Consider the following 22190-nt stretch of genomic DNA (forward strand, 5'->3'; position numbering starts at 1 on the left):
GGTAATAGGCAGAAAAGCATATTTCTAAATGCTCAATGTATTTAATAGATATTACTTATTATGATTATTATTAAAATATCTTCAGAAAATCAGGGATGAATTTAAATACCATAGATAGTGACATGTTCTACCATTTTCTTTTTATTGCATTTACGTTTGAAAAGCATCCTTTATTCTCGGATATACTTAAACAAGCCTCTGTTTATCGAAAGTTGCAGAAGAGAGCATGCATAACCCAACAAAATTAATTTATATTGAGCTTTAAAATAAGTACTTGTGCAAAAACAGAAATATAGATCAATGGAACAGTATAGAAAGCCCAGAGATAAACCCATGCACCTGTGGTCACCTTATCTTTGATAAAGGAGGCAAGAATATACAATGGAGAAAAGACAGCCTCTTCAATAAGTGGTGCTGGGAAAACTGGACAGCTACATGTAAAACAATGAAATTAGAACACTCCCTAACACTGTATACGAAAATAAACTCAAAATGGATTAAAGACCTAAATGTAAGGCCAGACACTATCAAACTCTTAGAGGAAAACATAGGCAGAACACTCTGACATAAATCACAGCAAGATCCTTTTTGACCCACCTCCTAGAGAAATGGAAATAAAAACAAAAATAAACAAATGGGACCTAATGAAACTTAAAAACTTTTGCACAGCAAAGGAAACCATAAACAAGACGAAAAGACAACCTTCAGAATGGGAGAAAATATTTGCAAATGAAGCAAGTGACAAAGGATTAATCTCCAAAATATACAAGCAGCTCATGCAGCTCAATATCAGATAAACAAACAACCCAATCCAAAAATGCGCAGAAGACCTGAACAGACATTTCTCCAAAGAAGATATACAGATTGCCAACAAACACATGAAAGGATGCTCAACATCACTAATCATTAGAGAAATGTAAATCAAAACTACAATGAGGTTATCACCTCATACCAGTCAGAATGGCCATCATCAAAAAATCTACAAACAATAAATGCTGGAGAGGGTGTGGAGAAAAGGGAACCCTCTTGCACTGTTGGTGGGAATGTAAATTGATACAGCCACTATGGAGAACAGTATGGAGGTTCCTTAAAAAACTAAAAATAGAACTACCATACGACCCAGCAGTCCCACTACTGGGCATATACCCTGAGAAAACCATAATTCAAAAAGAGTCATGTACCACAATGTTCATTGCAGCTCTATTTACAAAAGCCAGGACCTGGAAGCAACCTAAATGTCCATCGACAGGTGAATGGATAAAGAAGATGTGGCACATATATACAATGGAATATTACTCAGCCATATAAAGAAACGAAATTGAGTTATTTGTAGTGAGGTGGATGGACCTAGAGTCTGTCATACAGAGTGAAGTAAGTCAGAAAGAGAAAAACAAATACCGTATGCTAACACATATATATGGAATCTAAAAAAAAAACAATGGTTCTGAAGAACCTAGGGGCAGGACAGGAATAAAGACACAGATGTAGAGAATGGACTTGAGGACACCGGGAGGGGGAAGGGTAAGCTGGGACGAAGTGAGAGAGTGGCATGGACATATATACACTACCAAATGTAAAATAGATAGCTAGGGGGAAGCAATCGCATAGCACAGGGAAATCAGCTCGGTGTTTTGTGACCGCCTAGAAGGATGGGATAGGGAGGGTGGGAGGGAGACGCAAGAGAGAGGACATATGGGGATATATGTATATGTATAGCTGATTCACTTTGTTATAAAGCAGAAACTAACACACCATTGTAAAGCAATTATACTCCAATAAAGATGTTAAAATTTTTTTAAATAAGTGCTTGTACTTACAGTAGAATAAATTGACCCCAAACAGTGTAAGAATTAGTTCTGAATAGAACAGTGAAGCCACTCTGGGCAGAACTGGCATAGGGACATTGGAAAGCTGTCTTGGGAGCCTGTCACCCTGCTTCTCCTCCCTGCATCCTACTCCATGTTGAGAAGAGGTCTCTTGGACTGTTACCAAATAGGCATCTAACCATGCAGCCATCTGTTAAAACCGCCTTAGAGCAGGGAAATAGTAAAGTGCTTCACAGCCTTCCCAGAGAGGTTGGCAGCTGTATTCAGAAGTAAGTCTAAATCCTTGCCATTCAGAGTGTGGTCCATGGACCAGCTATGTAGTCGTCCCCTGGGAGCTTGTTAGCGGTACTGACTCTCAGGCCCCACCTCAGACCTGCTAAATTAGACATTCTCCAGGTGATTTCCATGCATATTAAAGATTGAAAAGAATTAGTCTGAGTAAGGTTAATGGAATACCAAATCAGAAATGAGATTTTCTGTAGATAAAGCCAGTTTCAGATACATCCCGGTGTGAACATGTTCTCCTAGTGGGTGATGGGTAAGTGCTTTCCATGTGTCAACTCTGCTCTTAGGACATTTTGCATGTATTAGCTCCTTTAACCCTCAAAAGACTCTGAGGTCAGTTCTGTAATTATCGCCCATTTTACAGATGAGAGTACTGAAGCACAGAGAGGCTGTGTTTTTAACTCTCTTCTGCAAAAAAAAAAGTTACTAGTCATGCCTGGACAGTCGGTAATTTCTGCCTTATCAGAGCCCAGAAAAATAAAATGGGGTAAGAAACTACGATCTTTTTTTACTTCCTCAGTAAAAATTATGAGAGGAAGTTGAATAAGAAGAAACTTCTCTCTCTAAATTTTGTGAGCTTCACATGTTCTACTTGTAAATTGTTGTTTATAAACAGTCTGTATCCCCTGTCCCACCCATGGCAAGCACGTGATTGGAGTTAATTATTTTAACTGCCCACACCTGACTTCAAAAGGCTTTTGGAACACTGCCACATGGAAACCAATGAAGTGAATGTGGATTTAATATGTAATTGGTCAACTTGAGGGATTTGCTAAAAGACAGTACAGCAAATGTTTGCATGGAAAAGTAAGTTTCTCCCTCTATTTCACCTGGTGGCCCTGCCCTGCAGCTCTTCGTGGGCTGCTGCGGGGAACAGGTTCGGATGGTCCCTGTTAGCGATCGAATGAGGGAGCGTGGTCAGAGAGCCCGGCTGGCAGAAGCCTGGCCCGTGCCTCACGTGGCCACGCTTATTTTAGGGCAGGCCATTTTTAACTTTATAAGAAGGCAGTATTCTTTTTTTTTATTTTGGTAAAATGGACATAAAATCTGCCATCTTCATCATTGTTAAGTGTACAGTTCAGTGGTATTAAATTCTTTCATTGTGTTGTGCGTCCATCTCCATAACTCAGCCTATCCTGTAAATTTGAAACTGTACACGTTAAACAATAACCCTTGCCTCCCTCGCCACCCTTCCTTTGGCAACCACCATTCTGCTTTCTGTCTTTATGATTTTGACTACTCTAAGTATCTCATATAAATGGTACTGTATGTAAATACCATACAGTATTTGTATTTTTGTGACTAGCTTAGCATGTCTTCAAGGTTCATCCACGTTGTAGCATATATCAGGATTTCCTTCCTTTTTCAGGCTGAATAATATTCCATTGTAGGTACTTACCACATTTTGCTTATCCATCCGTCAGTGGACACTTGAATTACTTCCACATTTTAGCTATTATGAATAATGCTTCGGTGAACATGGGTGTACAAATATCTCTTTGAGACTCCACTTTCAGTTACTTTGGGTATGTACCCAGAAGTGGAATTGCTGGATCATTCGGTAATTCCATTTTTAATTTTTGAGAAACATTTATACTGTTTCCCACATCAGCCTATACCATTTTACATTCCTACCAGCAGTGTACAAGGGTTCCAATTTCTCCACATCCTCACCAACATTTGTTATTATCTGCTTTTTGGATAGTAGCCATCCTAATAGGTATGAGATGGTATCTCATTATGGTTTTGATTTGCCTCTCCCTGATGATTAGTGATGTTGAGCATCTTTTCATGTGCTTGTTGGCTATTTGTATATCTTCTTTGAAAAAATATCTATTCAAGTCCTTAACCCATTTTTTAATCAGGTTGGGTTTTTTTGTTTTCGTTGCTATTGAGTTTTAAGAGTTCTCTATATAGTCTGTGTATTAATCCCTTATCAGACATATGATTTGAAAATATTTTCTCTCATTCTGTGGGCTGCCTTTTTACTCTGTTGTGCACAAAAACACAAATTTTTTGATTTTTTGTGCACAGTTTTTTATGCACAAAAAAATGTTTGATGCACAAAATTTTTTGTAATTTTCATGAAGTCCAGTTTTTCTACTTTTTCTCTTAATGCCTGTGTGTTTGGTGTCATATCTAAGAAATCATTGCCAAATTTAACATCATGAAGTTTTGCTCTGTTTTCTTCTAAGTGTTTTATAGTTTTATGTCTTACATTTAGGTCTTTGATCCATTTTGAGTTAGTTATTTGTTTATGGTGAGAGATAAGGGTCCAACTCAATTCTTTTGCAAATGGATATCCAGTTTTCCCAGCACCATTTATTGAAAATACTGTCCTTTCCCACATTGAATGGTCTTGGCACCCTTGCAAAAATTATTTGACCCTATATGTGAGAGTTTATTTCTGGTTCTTTATTCTGTTCTATTGATCTATATGTCTGTCTTTTTGCCAGTACCATGCTGTTTTGATTACTGTAAATCTGTCGTAAGTTTTGAAATCAGGAAGTGTAAGTCCTCCAGATTTGTTCTTCTTCAAGATTGTTTTGACTACTCAGAGTCCCTTGAGATTCCATATGAATTTTAGGTTGAATTTTTCTCTTTCTGCAAAAATGTCATTGGGATTTTGATAGAGATTGCATTGACTCTGTAGATCATTTTGGATAGTATTGACATTCTAACAATGTTAAGTCTTCTAATCCATAACCTTGGAATTTTATTTCCATTTATTTCTCTTTAATTTCTTTCAGCAATTTTTATGGTTTTCTACATATAAGATTATGTCATTTAAAAACAGAGATAGTTTTATTTCTTCCTTTCCAATTTGAATGCTTTTTATTTCTCTTTCTTGTGTAATTGCTCTGGCTGGAACTTCCAGTGTTGAATAAAGTTGTGAAGGTGGAACATCCTTGTTTTTTCTACTCCTGATCTTAGAGGAAAAGCTTTCAGTCTTTCATCATTGAATATGATGTTTGCTGTGGTATTTTTCATGTATGGTTTTTATTTTATTTTATTTTTATTTTTTATTTTTTTTAATTTTTTTTTTTAATTAATTAATTTTTGGCTGTGCTGGGTCTTCGTTTCTGTGCAAGGGCTTTCTCTAGTTGTGGCAAGCGGGGACCACTCTTCATCGCGATGCGCGGGCCTCTCACTATCGCGGCCTCTCCCGTTGCGGAGCACAGGCTCCAGACGCGCAGGCTCAGTAGTTGTGGCTCACGGGCTTAGTTGCTCCACAGCATGTGGGATCTTCCCAGACCAGGGCTCGAACCCGTGTCCCCTGCATTAGCAGGCAGATTCTCAACCACTGCGCCACCAGGGAAGCCCCATGTATGGTTTTTATTATGTTGAAGTACCTTCCTTTCACTAGTTAATTGAATGGTTTTATCATGAAAGGGTGTTGAATTTTTTTAAATGCTTTTTCTGCACCAATTGAGATGATCATGTGTTTTTTTCTCATTTTGTTAATGTGGTGTTGTTCACACTTTCATATGTTGAACCATCCTTTCATCCTAGGGATAAATATATACATATATATACATATACATATACATATATATATATATATATATATATACACACACACATGTATATATATATTCTTTTTTAGGTTCTTTTCCCTTATAGGTTATTACAAAATATTAAGTATCTAAATGTCCTAGTCTTTAATGTCTGGCTCCCCAAAGGGGAGAAAGAGAAAAATGAAGTGGGGCATAAAGGGTGCAGGCTGCTTAAATCCACTGGAAGTCACTTCATCTGGAGAGGGAGAAGTTTGCAGTAATGGAAGGAGGTGTGACAATGCCCACCCTCCTCTTTGTCTGCACCTCTGTGATCAGAAACAGCAATCAGTGATCAGCACAGATCCCTGATATTTGAAGGGCAGGGTCCTTTCTGCCCACTCTGGCTCCCACAAGCTGCATGCAAGCTGCTCTAACAACAAGGGCACAGCTGCCTGCCACAGGGCTAGGGGGTGGGGATCCCAGGTAGCTCCTATTGTGCTAAGAGCTGAAATGGACCGAAATTAACTACAATCTACCCTCCATGCCTTCCCGGGAAGTGGACAGTCTTCAATAGACTCCAGCATTCCAAAATAGTTACATCAGGCAGATTCTGCTGGTGCAATTATTATGTAGGTGGGGAGACAGATTTCTGGTGTTTCCTACTCCCCCGTCTAACCCAGGGCAGTATTCCTTAATGTGGTTGTTTTATTCAGCTTGCTGGAGGAAACTAAAGTATGAAAATTCATAAAGTACTGTCAAGTTTAGGTTTTAGCACCCTTGTTCTAGGCTGTAACAGGCTGGAAGGAGCATCACCCCATTATAGCTTGACATGGGGAGGAGGGAGGGGCCTCCGTGATTGTTATGAAAACCCATCCTGTGAGGAAGGACATCTCTGGTGTCCACGGGTGGTATGCGTCTCAGTGCTGGGACATAGCACTGCTTCAGCGGCTGAGAAAAAAAAAGTCCGCTTGTGTAAGTTCTGCTTCTAGCTAGCCACCTAGCCATGTTAAAATTTATTTATAAAAGTAGGGGTTGAAATATATTATCTCTAAAGAAAATTCCAGCACTGAAATGATATGAGTTGCTAAATACCTTAAGCTTTGAGTTTCAGTTCAAAATTTCTAAAGGCCTTTGTCATTCACATTTAACATGTTTGTTTACATCCTGTCTGAAAATAGGAACTGTTTTATTTACTGGGGAAATTTGATAACCATCTTTACTTTTTTAAGTGTCTTTAAGAATCACATTCTTTCTAGGCAACCCATGAAGAACAGCATCCAGTGATGTTCCCACTTTAAGTGCAGAGAAAGGAGCCATTACCCTGAAAGTGCTGCTTGCACATTGTACATTGGACAAAATATTATAATCATTTACTTTTTTGCAAATTATTTCATTTAAGTTATTCTTACTGCTTGGTGTTGTTTAGGGAACAGATTTGTTTAGACTACAGTGTTGCTTACAGTTTGATTTGGAATCAGTTTTGGTAATTTAAAAATATTAATATTTCCTTTTTCTCCTTAGTAATCACCTTTTACTTTTTTTTCTTATTTTCTCTCCATTATGTTATTTGAATAATAATTTGATTTGATGACTACAAAAGTATGATCTGATTTCACCATAGAAAATCCAGAAAAAATAAGAGGGAAAATGACCTACAATCCCACCATTTGGAGAATAACCAATATAAACAGTTTGCTGGATGTCTTTCCCCTTTTTTCCAAAAACAGAGTCATTCTTTACCTACTACTTTTCCAGTCAGTATATATGTTATTGTTAAATGTTCTCCTGTGAGAACATTTAATTTCAAGTTGCCTAATATTCTGTGCATCAGTGTGTACCACAGGTTACCGAGTCCCCTGTCCTTAGACATTTCGGATCTGTGTCGAAAGGACGAGGAATTTCCTGGGAGTTGTTTTTGCCCGTGTCCATAATTCCTTGGAATAACTTTATAAATACTATATTGATAATCTAAAGACAACAAAAGGAACATTTACTGAGCGTTTACCATTCACCAAGCACTGTGCAAAGCACTTCATCTGGAATATCTCGTGTAATTCAATCCCCAACAATCAGCTGAGATAGGGGTTATGTTTATCCCCATTTTATAAACAGGAAACTGAGGTTCAGCAAGCTCGGCTCTCGGGTGGGGGTCCCAGAGGCGGTCCGTGCGGGTGTGATACACACTGATGCTAGGGCTGGTGACTGTGCCCCAGCTCGCTCCCTGCGTCACACACCCGGAGCACTGATTTTTAGGCTCCTGAAAAGCCTTCTTCGTGCTCCTCGTCTGTGTTTTCCAGTGGCGTCTTCCTCTGCTGGTACCATATGCTCCGGCTGGGGTCCCCTCCACACCATGTGTGTATTTTGCCCTGTGTAACCACAGCTTCCTCAGAACATCTGAGGCCTTCCCACTTTTCCTCCTGGAGACTTTCCGTTTCCTTCACTTCCCACTCCTTGTTCACCCATCTGCTCGACGACGACGGGGTGTCTCTCCTGTCTTCTGGCTGCTATATTTAGCCTGTTCCTGCTGCCTGCCAGTGCCTGTCGGTTGCTTGTCTGCCGCTCTGCAATCTGAGGACACCCCGCTCGGAGGCTCGGCGGAACTCCACCCTGGTGCCCTTCCTGCCCCACTTTTCTCCAAACCGAGCGCGCCGGGGTCTCCGTTAGTCCGTGAACAAGGACCCTGCTGCCGCCTGTGCGATTGTGAGCAGGGCAGCGTGTCAGGGCAGTGGGCACCGCAGTCCGCACGTTGGACCCCAGCCCCCGAAACATCAGTATCTGAAGCAGAAACATAACAGGGATGGAAGGGAGGGAGGGGGAACCTTCCTGCCGGTCCTCCGCGCCTGCTGTGCTCCCCGCCCCTCCTCGACTCAGTGACAGGCGCTTTGCCCTTGTCCCGCACTTTTCTGACTCCACTCCTTTGTTCTCTGGGTCCCTGCCTCCTAAAACGTCTTCCTTCGTTTCCTCTGAGCCAAGTCCCCCTTCTTCAAGACCCATCAGAAATGCTGCCTCTTCCAGAAAATCTGCCTTCATTTCTACCTCTATGGAAGCCATCTGCCCTCCCCATAACTGTGAAGTTTCTTTTTTCATATCTGCTGCAAAACTTCCCTGACCCCTCTCTTGGCTTGATGTATATAGGTCTGACCTCCTGCTAAATTTGCAGAGGTTGGAATACATGTCTCGTTTGTTATTATATTTCCCACAAGGGCCAGCACAATACAAATGAATATATTTGTTGAAGAAATTAATGAATAAGTGAATAAACAATAAACTGCAAAGTCTCATCCTGTTACTAACCCAGAAAGAACATAAAGATCTTGAAGCATTTAACAAAATTGATATATAAAATCCATATATTATAAAACAATTTAAACATTTGAGACATACAATATGTGAGTGGAAGTATAATGATGCATCAACTATTTGGGGGTGAATGGTGGTAGAAGCACCACTTTTTAAAAAGCAAATTCAAAAAACATTTCTCCAGATACAGTCCAAGCAAAAATCATTTGGCAAACTAAATGGAACACAGCCAATCATACCTGAGTGTTTTTGAAGGAAAATAATTTAGTAAGCCATTTGGGGTTAGGACTTAACATTGGAAATAGTGAATTTCTCTTAAAGGAAACTTGAGATACGAGGTTATTCCTTGGAAGTCCTAGTAGTAATCAAGCATAAGAAAGAATATATATACCTGGGGAAATAGGAGTAGTGGGTTAAGTGACTTGGGTTCTCAAACAGCTTTGTCAACCTTGGCATCACTTCCAGAGAACGTGACTTACAGAGGAGACCACGTTTCTTGTAGGACATGATGAGAGGGTCTACCTCATAGGTTTATTGTGAGGATTAAATGAGTTCATGCATGTGAATCGCAGGGTCAGGCATATCATAACCACTATAAAAGGGTTAGATGACAGCTGTTTTCCTCTTCTGATGGGGCGGCCCTCGTCCTTGGTCCTTCTCTGCAGGGCTGTCAGGTCCATCTGGTGCTGTGTTGCACACGTGGTCTGCACACCACCCTACTTTATAATCCTCCATCAGTTTCTTGCCTTACACATCAGTTCATTATCCAGAACTTAAGACAGTAATGGGCTCCCAAGCCCTAATTCATCTTTCTGGGCTGAACCACATAAAAGTTTTAAACCAAGAGTGAATCACAGACCTCTGTATTTAAAATCTATTTTATTGTTTTGACCTGATAAAAAAAATGTTTAAAAAAAGAATAATTGCCTTTATGGAGTACCTGTTCTTTGCCAGACACTCTCCATGTGTTATCATTTGGTTCTCCCACCAATACTGCCAGGTGGGGGTGAGGGGACCAAGAAATTAAGGAACTTGTTCAAGATCACACAGCCAGTAACTGGTAGAAAGAGGATTCAAACCCAGGTGTGTCTACCCCTGAATTCCGCCCTGTTTCACCATCCTCCCTCCTGTAACAGAACATGTATGTGAAAGTAAATATAGTAAGCGTTTCTCTTCATGTCTTATTTATACATAGAAATGACACTAAGCGGTTGTTTTCATAAAACCTCAAGGCAATTAGCCAAGCATTTGTTTTTGATTACAGAGGACCATTAAAGAAAACAAATGACTAAAGCTGTCAGTGTCTGAAGCATGTTAGTTGGGAGGCATGTGGAGCCTGAGAAGCTAAGATGGAAACGGAAAGTCAGTTCCCGCAATTTTAGAAGCTTGATTCTCGGCTCTTCTTTTATCTGTAATTATATGAAAGAGTGAAGAATAAATGACAAGCCACCCTTTTGCCTCCAAGTGATGCCATTTCTATTTATAAAGTCTGAGTGATTGTTGAAGGGCTTAGGAATATTTTAAGATTAAGCAAACTCTAGAGAGATCATACACTGAACTTCAAACTTTCAAACGGAAGAGGTTCTTGGGCCCCTCAACCTGTTTCAACCAGAATGCTCGGCTTATCTCATAATTGGGCTTTTGTGTCAGCTTTCCTTTGGAAAAAAAAAAGGTTTAAATTAATGAAAACTGCCATTTTCTACAGAGCAGATGCCATTTGTATTGAGGTTTACTCAGGATTTTGGCAAGCAAGATGCTCTTCACTTGCCATCAGTGTCCTAAGCAAAAGTGCACGCCTGGAAGACTGTGTCTTATATCGCCGTGTGCTCAGCCAGCACGCGCTTCCAGCTGCCGTGCTCTCGGGTCTGCCCCGTACGCTTGTACAGGTTGTGCACTGCACAGTTCAGAGGGCGCCAGTCTCAGCCCATTTTCCCTCCAGTCATGTTCCTACCAGCACGGTAACGTGTTTGGAGGAAGAGACCCCCTTGAGCTCCGTACTTCCCTCCAGCTGTCAGTGCCTCACCACCCACAGGCAAGGCCTGCGTCCCCTCCAGCTCTTCTTCCCTCGCAGCTTTTAAAAAGAAAACAAACTGAACACAATAAATCCGTTGAGGTAGGAATGACTGCTGCAGTTTAAGGCTCCCAAGGGCTTTTGCATCTTATAAGAAGTGATGGCTTAATCCAAACTAAATACTAATACATAGAGTAAATAGACAAGAGGTTTTTAAGCCAGGAGGTGGTACATTCCTGGTGTCCTTTGTCCATTTCGGGCTCTCAGCACCCCAAATGGTAGCCGAGTGCAAGGACAGACTCTGGCCATACCTGGGTCCCCGTCTTTCAAAAGACTGCCACGAACTGGCCTCAGTGCAGTTCTAGACTCTTCCAGTTGGGTTTGTATCTGTGACACGTTGAAAAGGTGACTTGTTCAGTAGGAGGGACAGGAGGCTGGGATCAGGATTCCCAGGCCAGGTATTCTTATTTCTTTATAAGATTTGCATGTACTCTACCTCATCCTCTAGTTTATATACCTTTCCTATTCCAACTCCAAGCTTGTAAACTCCTTGGGAGCAAAGTATCTAACTTCTGCCTTCTCCAGAGAGTGCCAAAGTTAGGCCCAGACTGGGTGGAGGATTACTTAAGTTTACATGACTTGTTAATGGCAGGACCGGGAATAGAACTCAGATTTCCTCGTGCCATATACCGATCTAGTGTTCCTTCCATTCCGTCACTATGTCAGTTATCTGTTGCTGCGTAACAAACCACCCCAAAACCCCACTCCTCAAAACTCCTCATTGTTACTTCTCATAGGTTTACCAGTCAGGCACTGGGACAAGGCTGGGTTGGGCTGCTCTTCTGTTCTACGCGATGCTGACTGAGTTACTCATTTGGCTGGCTTCAGACAGGTTGAGCCGAAAGGTCCAGGAAGACATCATTCACGTGTCTAGAACCTCACTGCTTCTCCTGTGGCCTCTTTCTCTCCATATTGTCTCTCCTCTCTTTCAGTATCCTAGCCTGAGCTTCTTTACAACTAACTATGGTAGCTCTGTTCCTCTAAAGCAGAAGTTGGCAGGCCTCTTACCCTAGCCCCCAGCTGGAACAGTTTGACTTCTGCTGCATTCTCTGGATCAAGGCAAGTGACAGGCCAGCCAGGATTCGAGGGGAGGAGAAATAGACACTACCTCTTGATGAGTGGAACAGCATGTACATTGAGGGAGGGAAGGCATGGATGGGGGCCATCTTTGGAGACGAACCACAACCAGGGTTAACCAACAGATGTAGCCTTCTTTCTGTAATTCCTATAGGGTCCTGATAGAACGGGGAAACTCAAGTTTGTGCAGACACAAAGGAGAAAAAGGAGAAGAAAAATGCCCTGAAACCACCTACCCAAGGCCCCAGTAATCATTCCCTGGCTGAGCTTCTCCTGGTTGCATTTGTCTTTACTTGAGTATCAGAAGAGAGGCTGCTTCGCCTTGTGGGATGTATAAAGTACATGGTTCATGCTTGTGTAATCCTACGTGCGCATTTCACAGTAATTTGTTTTTAGAGCTATGGCTATGTCTGTTTTCTGCGTCACGCATTTAAATGCATCTTCCTAAGGGCTCGTCCTCCACGCAGCCGTTAAAAACAGTGCTTTTCAGTGCTGCGTATGTGTATCGCTAAAATGTGGTACACCTACAAGTAACCTTTTCAACTGTTAATTTCCATCTATGTGTCAAATTATATTCAGTCTCTAAGAAAAAATATCTCTTGGGAGGTTTCTCTTCCCTTTTTTTTTTTGATGACACAGAGGATTCTTATGTGAAAAGATAAGTGTCTAACACTGGAAAATCAATTTGCTAGCCTCATCCAGCTTTGAGGATTACTCTCTTTCTCTGAGAAAAACTCCCTTAATCTTTGAAATTTCCTTGGGAAATTTTTTGCATGTATTCCTTTTTTTCTTAAAGAAAAAAAAAACCCCCAAAACCCACGTTTTATCCTTTTGTTACAGTTAGATTGTCTTTTACCGTTTAGATAATTATCCCACCCAGAGTATTTTTCCTGGAAACAGTCAAATAAATACAATCCTCTAGTATCTTATCAAGAGAGGAAACGTAAGAGCAGCTAATTATGGGCTGTGGGGACAGAACTTTTCCAAGTGCTTTGGGAAATCTCACGTTTTAACAGATTATCATTGTCTAGAAAATGATGAGATTTGTCTGAAACAAATGGAAATCTTTGGTTTCTCAGATGTGTGTGAGAAAATGTAATGGTCTTGTACCAGCTGCCTAAGGAGTAGGATCCACTGAAATCCCATTTACTCTCTCAATTTGTGTGGCTCAGTAGTTACTGAAGATATTTTATGTACTTTTGTAATACGAGGTTGTATGGGTAAACATCTACACGTGGCGCAAAGCTGGCATCCAATTAGGAGAAGTCCAGATTATTTTAAACCTCCACTTTACCCTTACTCTGGTTTGTTGGTGGTGGCAGTAGTAGGTTTGCTCTTGTTTATTTGTTGCTTTCTTTTGTTCTGTCTAGGGCTGAAAAGACACTGTGGCTCTTTAGCAGTCCAGATCATTTGGAGGACTTTGGGGATTTTCTTTGATTTTTTTTCTTTTATTTTCATATCTTTTTGCTCCCTTCATTTTAGGAAGAAGAATTAGAAGCCCAGATTTCCCTCCTTCAAGGACAGTTGAATGACCTGGATGCTATGTGCAAATACTGTGCAAAGGTGATGGACACTCATCTTGGTGAGTGAAGTACTTTGGCCCTGGGCACGCTGACGGTCGTGACGGTAACAGCCCGGCCGCGAGGGCCTGTGTTGAGCGCTTTACGTGAATTATCTCATGTAACCCAGCAGAGCTGCAGTAGGTGTACGGCTACTATCCAACTTGCGCACATGAGGAAACTGATGCACGGAGATGAATACAGTTTCCCCAAATTATAACACCAGTGAGTAGAGGAGAAATTCAAAATCAAGCAGTCTGACTATAGATTTCAGCTCTTAATGGCTACACTGCCCTTTGTAAATATCTCTCTGCCCCAAACCAAAATGAAATATTGAACTTTCAAGATCAGATGGTCAGCTCTACTCTTGTGTTAACCTGCCTATCATCACTCGTGTGATTATTATTTTGGCGGTGCTTTCGTTATTTTTTTAAGTATATGTTTTTAACCACCTGCCCAAAATGCATGTCAGGACCCTGACCTTTTCTTACTTCTGATTGTGCCTATAGTTTAAGAAATGTCTTAGTTTGAAGTTGAGTTTCTGTGTGAGTTGTCCATATGTCACGTGAGAGAGTCTTCAGGCCTTATTCTCTACATTTGGGAAAGTTCTGTATTTTGTATTAGAAGTGGTCTCTGCTGGACCACCTGTGTATTGCTTCAGGAACTCCATGCTGCTTGCAGAACTTTTACAATCCATACTGTGGCTATTTTCAGCCCGCTTATGGACATCCTTTCCTTCTCCGTTCTCCAGTGTCTAGTATCTGTAGTTTGGGAGCAAATTAGGAAAACAGGACATGTAATCTCATGGAAATGGCCACTATGCTGCCCGGTGAGTGTGGAGAAGTGGCGATACCAAGCACTGTGAGAAATCAGGACACACCCCACCTATGAGGGGAAACCAAAGAGAACCTACCAGGGCCTCTTCCCACTGGCCGGGGCCATGAGCATGGCCCATCTCTGGGGCCTTCGCTGAAGATAGACTTTATGTTTGTTCGGTTTTTAAAAATTTTCTTCATTTTATTCCACAAATATTGAGCGCCTGCAACATGCCAGGCCCTTTTCTAGACACTGGAGAAATACTAGTGAACAAAACAGATGAAAATCATGTATATTTCACAGCTCAATCCTATTTTTGACAATTGAAAACAGCCATTTTTTATCAGTTTCGTGTTTATCCTTCAGAAATAAACTATGTTTGTACAAACCAATATAACCCTGCACTTATCCTTTCAGAGTGCAAGTAGAGCATAATCCTCTCACTGTTCTGCACTTTGATTTCTCATTGAACACTATACTATGGAGAGCACTTCTATATGAATACAGAGAGTGGCCTCGTGCTTTTTTACACCTGCATTGAATTTCATTATATGGCTGTATCATAATGCATTTAACCCCAGACTAATGAGCATCTAAGATGTTGCCAATCTTTTAACATTACAAATGATGTTAAAATGAAGAATCTTATATAACCTTTCACACATGTACAAGCATATGGTATAAATTCCTACTTTTCACCCTTTAAAGGAGTGTTTAAATAACTGTTGTAAGTATAAGACAGCCCTGAAGCTCAGTCCCTGGTTTTCCTAGACTCAGGGAGCAGTTGTTTGTGGAACACGAAGCTTATTAAAGACAAACACTTTATTTAGGAATAACAGTGACAGCCCAGGCAAAATCTAATCATTTGAATTGGCTGAGTAATGGAGACAAAGGCAAAGTGAATTCCTGGTGCCAAAATTATCCAGATAATTAAGTTCCTGTACTTGACTTTGCTCTGGCAAGTTGGTCTCAATAATAAATCAGGAACACAATCCTCACTTGCCTCCAAAATTCAGTCGTTCTTCCTCTTTTTTAGAAGAATGAAAAAGCTTAGGACGGATGAAGATAGACTTTATACCTCAGATTCGATCAATCACCCAGCCTGCTAGGTCCTGAGTCCATGACATGTGGCCAGAACGGCTGTCATCTGGATGTAGCCTAAAACATACTGGCCTGGAGCCAGTAATACACGCTCTCTTACGGCTTTGGAGAGGTGCTTGAACCAAGTGTCGCGCGGCCTCCCGCTCGCTGGGCCCTGTTCTATCCTCCGCCTTCTTTCTGCTCTCTTGACCCCTCCTCCAGAGAAAGGGCTCAGGAGGGGGAAGCAGCAGGAGAAACGGCGGTAGGCGATCAAAAGGGTAGTATCTGTAATCACAGCAAGAGACGTTCCCCGTCACATCTGCGTCCACCCCCTTCAAAACTCTATTTATATGTTTCTTTATGACCAATTTTTAAAATTCATATAGAATTGATTTTACATGAATCTTACAGCATCACAGTTTAAAATGCATCAAAAAGAAGGGGGTGGGATGAACTGGGAGATTGGGGTTGACATATATACACTCTGATGTATAAAATAGATAACTAATGAGAACCTGATGTACAGCACAGGGAACTCTGCTCAGTGCGCTGTGGTGACCTAAATGGGAAGGACATCCAAAAAAAAGAGGGGATGTGTGTATACGTATGGCTGATTCACTTTGCTGTGCAGCAGAAACTAACACAGCCGTGGAAAGCAACTATACTCCAATAAAAAAATAAAATGCATAAAAAAGAAGTAACGAAGAGGTAGTTTATGTATAAATAACTGATATGTATTACATAACTAGTTTTAGTTAATTATTTAAATATAATTTTAATTTTAAAGTAAGTGTGGGCATATGTGTGTGCACATGCACATGTGTGTATTTTTTCCTTCTGCAGCTACATGGGTGACCTTCGTGTTACTTGATTTTTGGTTTTGACCAAAGTAGGAGAACAAAGAAGTGACTGAAAAGATTTACTGGAACTCTAGCAAAATCCTAGAGTAGGATATTTCCAAGTTGTTTGGGCCACATAGCAGCTTTTAAAGCAACTTTACTTAAGCCTCAGAATTTTCAAACAGCTTTTGCTCTGATTTTTGTTCTTTCAGTCAGCACCAGAAGAGCATTTTCTCATTGCATGGGAGGGGGAAGCACTTTAATTAAAGAAAAGCCCATACCCAGCTGTGAATTTTCAACTAACCACAAAACTAGATTTGTTTTTGTGTATATGTTTCACTTTCAGCCAGAATCCCTTCACATGGCTGTCGACTTCTTTTTGCCATATAGATAGCATGACTGCATTTTTACAGTGGGGTCGAGAGTTGCTACAGAGAATTCGTGGCCCTGGGGGCTGCAGGTGCATTTTATTTCATCTGCATATATAACGCTGCTTTATTAAAGGGTGTTCCCGGGTTGTAGGCAGTTTTGGCTGTAAGCAAAAATTTGAGGAAAACACAAAGATTAATTGAGGTGAAGTTCTTGATCTACTTTTTTTATTATATCCTTTAAAAATGACTTTAATACCCTAGTATTTTTTCCATATGAACTTTTCTGTTTTTCCTGGTTATTAAAGTAGTTCAAAAATAGGCACAAGTGGGACTTCCCTGGCAGTCCAGTGGTTAAGACTCCACGCTCTCAATGCAGGGGGCATGGGTTCGATCCCTGGTCGGGGAACTAAGATCCCACAAGCTGCGCGGCGCAGCCAAAAAAAAAAAAAAAATAGGCACAAGTGAAAAATCCATGACTAAGTGATTGATTATAATATAGTAATGCAATCTTTATAAAGATTAAAATATTTATTAACGTAAGGAGATGTTCATAATATATTATGAAGTGAAAACAGCAGGTGGCACAGTAGAATATATTTGATGTGAAAGTAACCATTAACAGTGGTGGCCTGAGTGAAAGGAAGAGTATAGAGGGACTTTCTAAGGGACCTAGTCTTCTATGCTTGGAAAATCTGTAGATGCCTTAAGTGCGCGTAACTAGCACCTGGGGGTCGGTCTTTATACTGCAGGCAAGAGTCAGCTATAAGAGCCGTTACAGTGGTACCTGAGAAGGAGAGACAGCCTCGTGGGCATCAAACAGACACAGGGTTGAAACCAGGCTCTGTCACTTGTGAGATCAGCCTGCTTATGATCGCGTCTCCATATATAAAATGGAGATACAAAGATCAACCTCTTGCCAATTGGTTGCCAAGACTAGTATGTTTTTGAAGCCCAGCACAGGTTGGGTTTTCAGCACAAATCCTCTCCTCTTTCCCCTTAACTCTTAACTGTCCCTTCTGGTGGACGAGCCTGGGAAACTCAGCCAGCCCATGACCGGAGAGCTGAGTAGTGACTAGTCTAGGGCCCTGCCGCTAGTTAGCGGGAGAGCTGGGAACAGTACCAAACTTCCCCAAACCTACTGGAATATTCCTCGATCAAATCATGCCAAAAGATGCTGGATTTTTGGATCTGCTGGTCCTCAGATTAGGTGTGTGAGCTCTTTGAGCAAAAACAGCTTTGCCAGAGCCGAGTGGTGCGTCTGCAGGCCGCCGAGGCATCCCGAGGGGCCGTGAGAGCTGCCTGAGATACTCATCCCGGGAGTTACTGCTCTGCACCCTTTTCTAATGTTAATTATTTTCACTAAATTCCTTTCATTTCAAGAGAATGCCATATCAGCCTCTGTTATCATCAGACATGAAATAATATCTTAAAATGTCAAGTACAGTTCAAGGCTATTTTTATAACAGAACAAATACAGAGAAAAGCATCTCAGTTAAAAATGAAATAAAGGCATTTGTTTAAATGGTCCTTTAATTGTAGAGGTAATAAAATTGACTGGTTAGCAGTTATTTCCTTATAGTTCTGGAAGCCAACACTGAAAAAGTATTTGTTTTCTCAAAACTCTACCAAAATTCCCATTTCATTACCTCCACATAAGTGAGCTATGTGAATTCAAAGATTTAGAGACAGGAAGTGAAAATCTGTGTTTTATTAAATCTAAACTTTTCCCGTCAACTTTAGAAGACTTTTTCACACGTTCATTTTTCTGTTGCCATAGACACTCCTGACAGTTGAGCTGAAAACCATCGACAGCAGGAACCTCCGTGGCTGAGTCAGGCTATTTTTAGGTTTGCCGTCGTTCACACGTAATTTAATTGCACGTGGGTGAGCTGCCTGCACTTCTCTGATCTGTGAGCAGCTGGGCCTCTGCTCACCCTGCCTGCTCCCAGGGGAGGTGTTTCCCCTCATCTGTTTGGTATTTACACTCATTTCCGGCCGCTTGCCCTTTCATTGGTGGTTCACACAGACAATGGGAGGGTTAAATGCAATGAATGAAGGGAAATTAGAGTTCTGTAGCCCATAGGATCTTAGGCTGTTGAAGAGGTGGACGCCCAGCAGGCCGTCTCGGCCGTTCTTCATTTCACAGATGAGGAAACCGAGGCCCGGGCAGGGTGAGTGACACGCAGCTCGCTGGTGCCGGGAGCCCAGACCCCATCCCAGGCCTTGGGCTCTCTTGCACTGACGATCCTGCTGAGGCCACACTCGAATCAGCAGCTGGACGTCAGACCTGCTGTTTTGTGGCACCCATCCTTGCTGATTTTGTCCTTGTCCTAATGTTTATGCAAGAATTAGCTGAAAGAGGAGGCCATTTCTGAAAATCAGTGTGTTTGCCTCTGCAAGAACTTTATGAATCTGATTTGCTGCTGTTCATAAAAACAACGTTCAATTGATGTCTTTGGAAATGTTCAGCAAGCAGTTAACTGATGACATTTGAGAAACACAGGAGGAAAATGGGATCACCAGACAGCTTTCCCTCTGTCAACCGCGCTGTGATAAAAGCTTCTTGTAATTCTTTTAAGAATTTGAAACACTGCATTTAATTGTGGGTAGCATAGTCCTCTGTAGAAGGATAAGATATACTCCACCTGAGGGTCTTGTTAAAAATGCAGATTTTGACTCAGTAGGTCTGAGCCGGGGCCTGAAGATCTGCATTTCTAACAGCCCCCAGGACACCTGGTGATACTGGCCCATGACAGACCCCAAGCAGCAAGGAGCAAGAGAACTTAAACAATCGGGGCAAGATTCAGTTAAAGTATTGCTAGTGCTGTCACGCGTCCGTAACCCCACACTGCAGGCACACATGCAGGAGCTCTGTGGGTGGAGAGCTCACAAGCTCCCTGGCGACATTCAGGGCTGTTCTCAGCCTCTTTCCAGCCTCTCTGTCTCGTCGTGGAAGGCATTTTTCCCCCGGTTTTATTATCAGAAGCCTTGGAAGCATCTTCCTTGCACCAACCCTAGACCTACTGAGAAAAACTTAGCCAACTGTACGCTACCTTATCCTTTCCTGGCTCAGAGAACACATCCCTGATCACGTGGCCTCAGTATGGACGATTCATCTTGCATCATTTTGTTTTCCATTTTATGGCTCTCTCCATTTTCCCACATGCTTTTCCAAACTGAATATCTTTCACTCTCTTTCTCTTTTTTAAAGATCATTCCCAAATCCTTTGTCTTTCTTAAACTGTGTCTGACTGCAACACCTGTTCTTCCCACCTCCATACCATGCTGCCTTTCCACCTCCTCTAACCCCGGCCTCTCCAGCGATGACCCAGGAAGCAAAAGACTTGTCCCCCCCCATCCCCCCACCTCAGTAGAAACAGGCTTGCCACCAACAGCTCGAAGGCTCAAGGACTTCTTGGCCACCACAAGCGTCTCATGCTGAGCTAGGAGCTTGTGAGTGGGGGGAGGGGGCCTGAGGTGGCGGTAAGGAGGCTTGAGTTCACTGCCATGGCTGTTTCACTCCCAGCTGAGGTGTGGCACTTGACTGTCCCCAGTCCTCAGGTGGGCAAAACCTTATGGCCTGAAATTCACAAAGAACATATCCATCATCAACCCAGTTCAAACGGTCTTGTCTGACTAAATGATGTTATTTTAGGATGATCTTAGCCAAACTTCTATCTCATTGCTCCCAAATGAGACGGGGTGGTTACAGAAACCCCAGGATATTTCCTATTAGTGAGGTCCTAGCTGTGTTTCTGCTTTTATTTTTAGAAACAGGTATTCTGGCAAAGGCATCTAACCGTGACTGGAGCTTAGAGACCTTTTAAGTCGAAAAATATGTGCAGAGTCTCTTCTGGTTGACCCGAAGGTGGCAGCCATATCATGAACAGGATAGATTTTACCGTGAGGAGCCATGCTTCTGTGCCAGCCTCTGGCTGGCAGGGAGGTAAATCCTAAGAGAAGAATCCAGAAACGGTTGAGACCAGTACAGATTTGGAGCTCTGTGCTGAGCACACTCAGTTCACTTAAGAGAACTATTTATTGACCCGAAGACTCATCTTCAGTGCAATACACGTTATTTGCCTAGTCTTCCCTTGGCTTTTCCTACGGATTGCTCCTCTCCCAGTGCTGAGTTTAGGATCTTCAGCCATTCTGGCAGCTGGATGCAAAGTAGGACCCTTGATTATATTTTCTGTGTGATCTGCTTTTTGCTTTTTAAGAAAATACTGAGCACAAAGCCCCGGACTCAGTCCTTGGCTCTCAATAGACCGTCAGCGACTGTACGTACTTCCCTTCACCCGCCCCTCCCACTTCTCAACCCAGGATTTGCTTGATCGGATTAGTAGCCCTTAATTCTTCACCTGAGAAATCTCTCACCTACATCTATTCCTCAGGAGATAAAAATCAGCCCTAATGTTGGCGGGAAAGCCTCGCATTGGCCATTCAGGCTGTATTTCCTAAGTACCTGCTCTCTGATGTAGAAACAGGCTTGGGGTGAAGGAGGTTGGGGTGGGGTGAAGTGGGGGAGCGCTTTTCAAATCGAGCTCAATGTGTATGGAAAAGGTGGACCAAACTTCAAAGTAGGGAGACAAAGCGCAACAGAGAACATGCCTTGTTAGAAATACCTAAAGTGACACGTGGCTTCACAGGAAGCAAGCACGGTCCTCCTGGAGCACCAGTGATCTCAGAGACATTGGCAGGGATGGTGGGTTCAAAGTCAAGGGATGTCGTGAACCTACACCACCCACATTTGGAACCAGAAGACCTGGAGTCTAGGACTTGCCGTGCAGAACTGTGCAGTTTCAGGAAACTTTTAGTCTTCAAGCCTCATCTCTGGATGACAGTTGCAAGCGTAAAAGATGAAGCAGGAGAGTCCATCAAGCGGGTGCTTGCGGAGGGAAGGCCTGACGCTTGAACAGCTTTAAGGTGGGCTTTGAAGAGAAGGAGGGCGTGGTGTTAGGAGGAGAGCAGAAGGGCTTTCTAGACGGGGAGTGGCATTGCAGGGACACCCAGAAATAGACACCACGGATTAAAGGGTGAATTTGACGCCTGCAGTCTTCTCCTAAACCTGCCTTCTCCCAAGACTGGACAACTATTGCACACCCTCTGTGGGCAGAAATCCCTTTGCTATTAACCGTCCAGCCAAAGCCAATAGTGACGAAGTACAGGTCTGCCCCCCTCCTTGACTAATGGTCACTTCTTAAACCACCACCATTCTCAGGACGCGTGTGACCCTAGGGCAACCCTACACGTGCCCCCTCTGGTCTGTAACAGCCTGTGTATTTCCTCTGGGGCCGTCCCTTGTTGTCAGAGGTCAGGGTTACTAAATCTCTGTCAGAGATGAGAGAACCTCTGGGAGCAGAATCCACTTATCTGGGTATTTAAGGAACTGGTGAAAGAAACAACAACAACATACTAAGCAATAATAATCATAGCAAGGCAGCATGATAGATGTGGACCACTTCGATT

The 22190-nt window shown here is 42.2% G+C and overlaps 1 protein-coding gene across 1 annotated transcript in view; it reads left to right on the forward strand.

Moving 5' to 3' along the window:
- The window catches only part of TBC1D5 (TBC1 domain family member 5), a 534463-nt gene that overhangs the window by 496941 nt on the left and 15332 nt on the right, over nucleotides 1-22190 (forward strand). Inside the window, exon 21 of the mRNA XM_057545046.1 lies at nucleotides 13539-13638. Within this exon, the coding sequence (XP_057401029.1) occupies nucleotides 13539-13638 (100 nt within the window). The remainder of the gene's footprint in view (nucleotides 1-13538; nucleotides 13639-22190) is intronic.

The sequence above is a fragment of the Balaenoptera acutorostrata genome, chromosome 4 (assembly GCF_949987535.1).
Source record: "Balaenoptera acutorostrata chromosome 4, mBalAcu1.1, whole genome shotgun sequence".
Taxonomy (NCBI): domain Eukaryota; kingdom Metazoa; phylum Chordata; class Mammalia; order Artiodactyla; family Balaenopteridae; genus Balaenoptera; species Balaenoptera acutorostrata.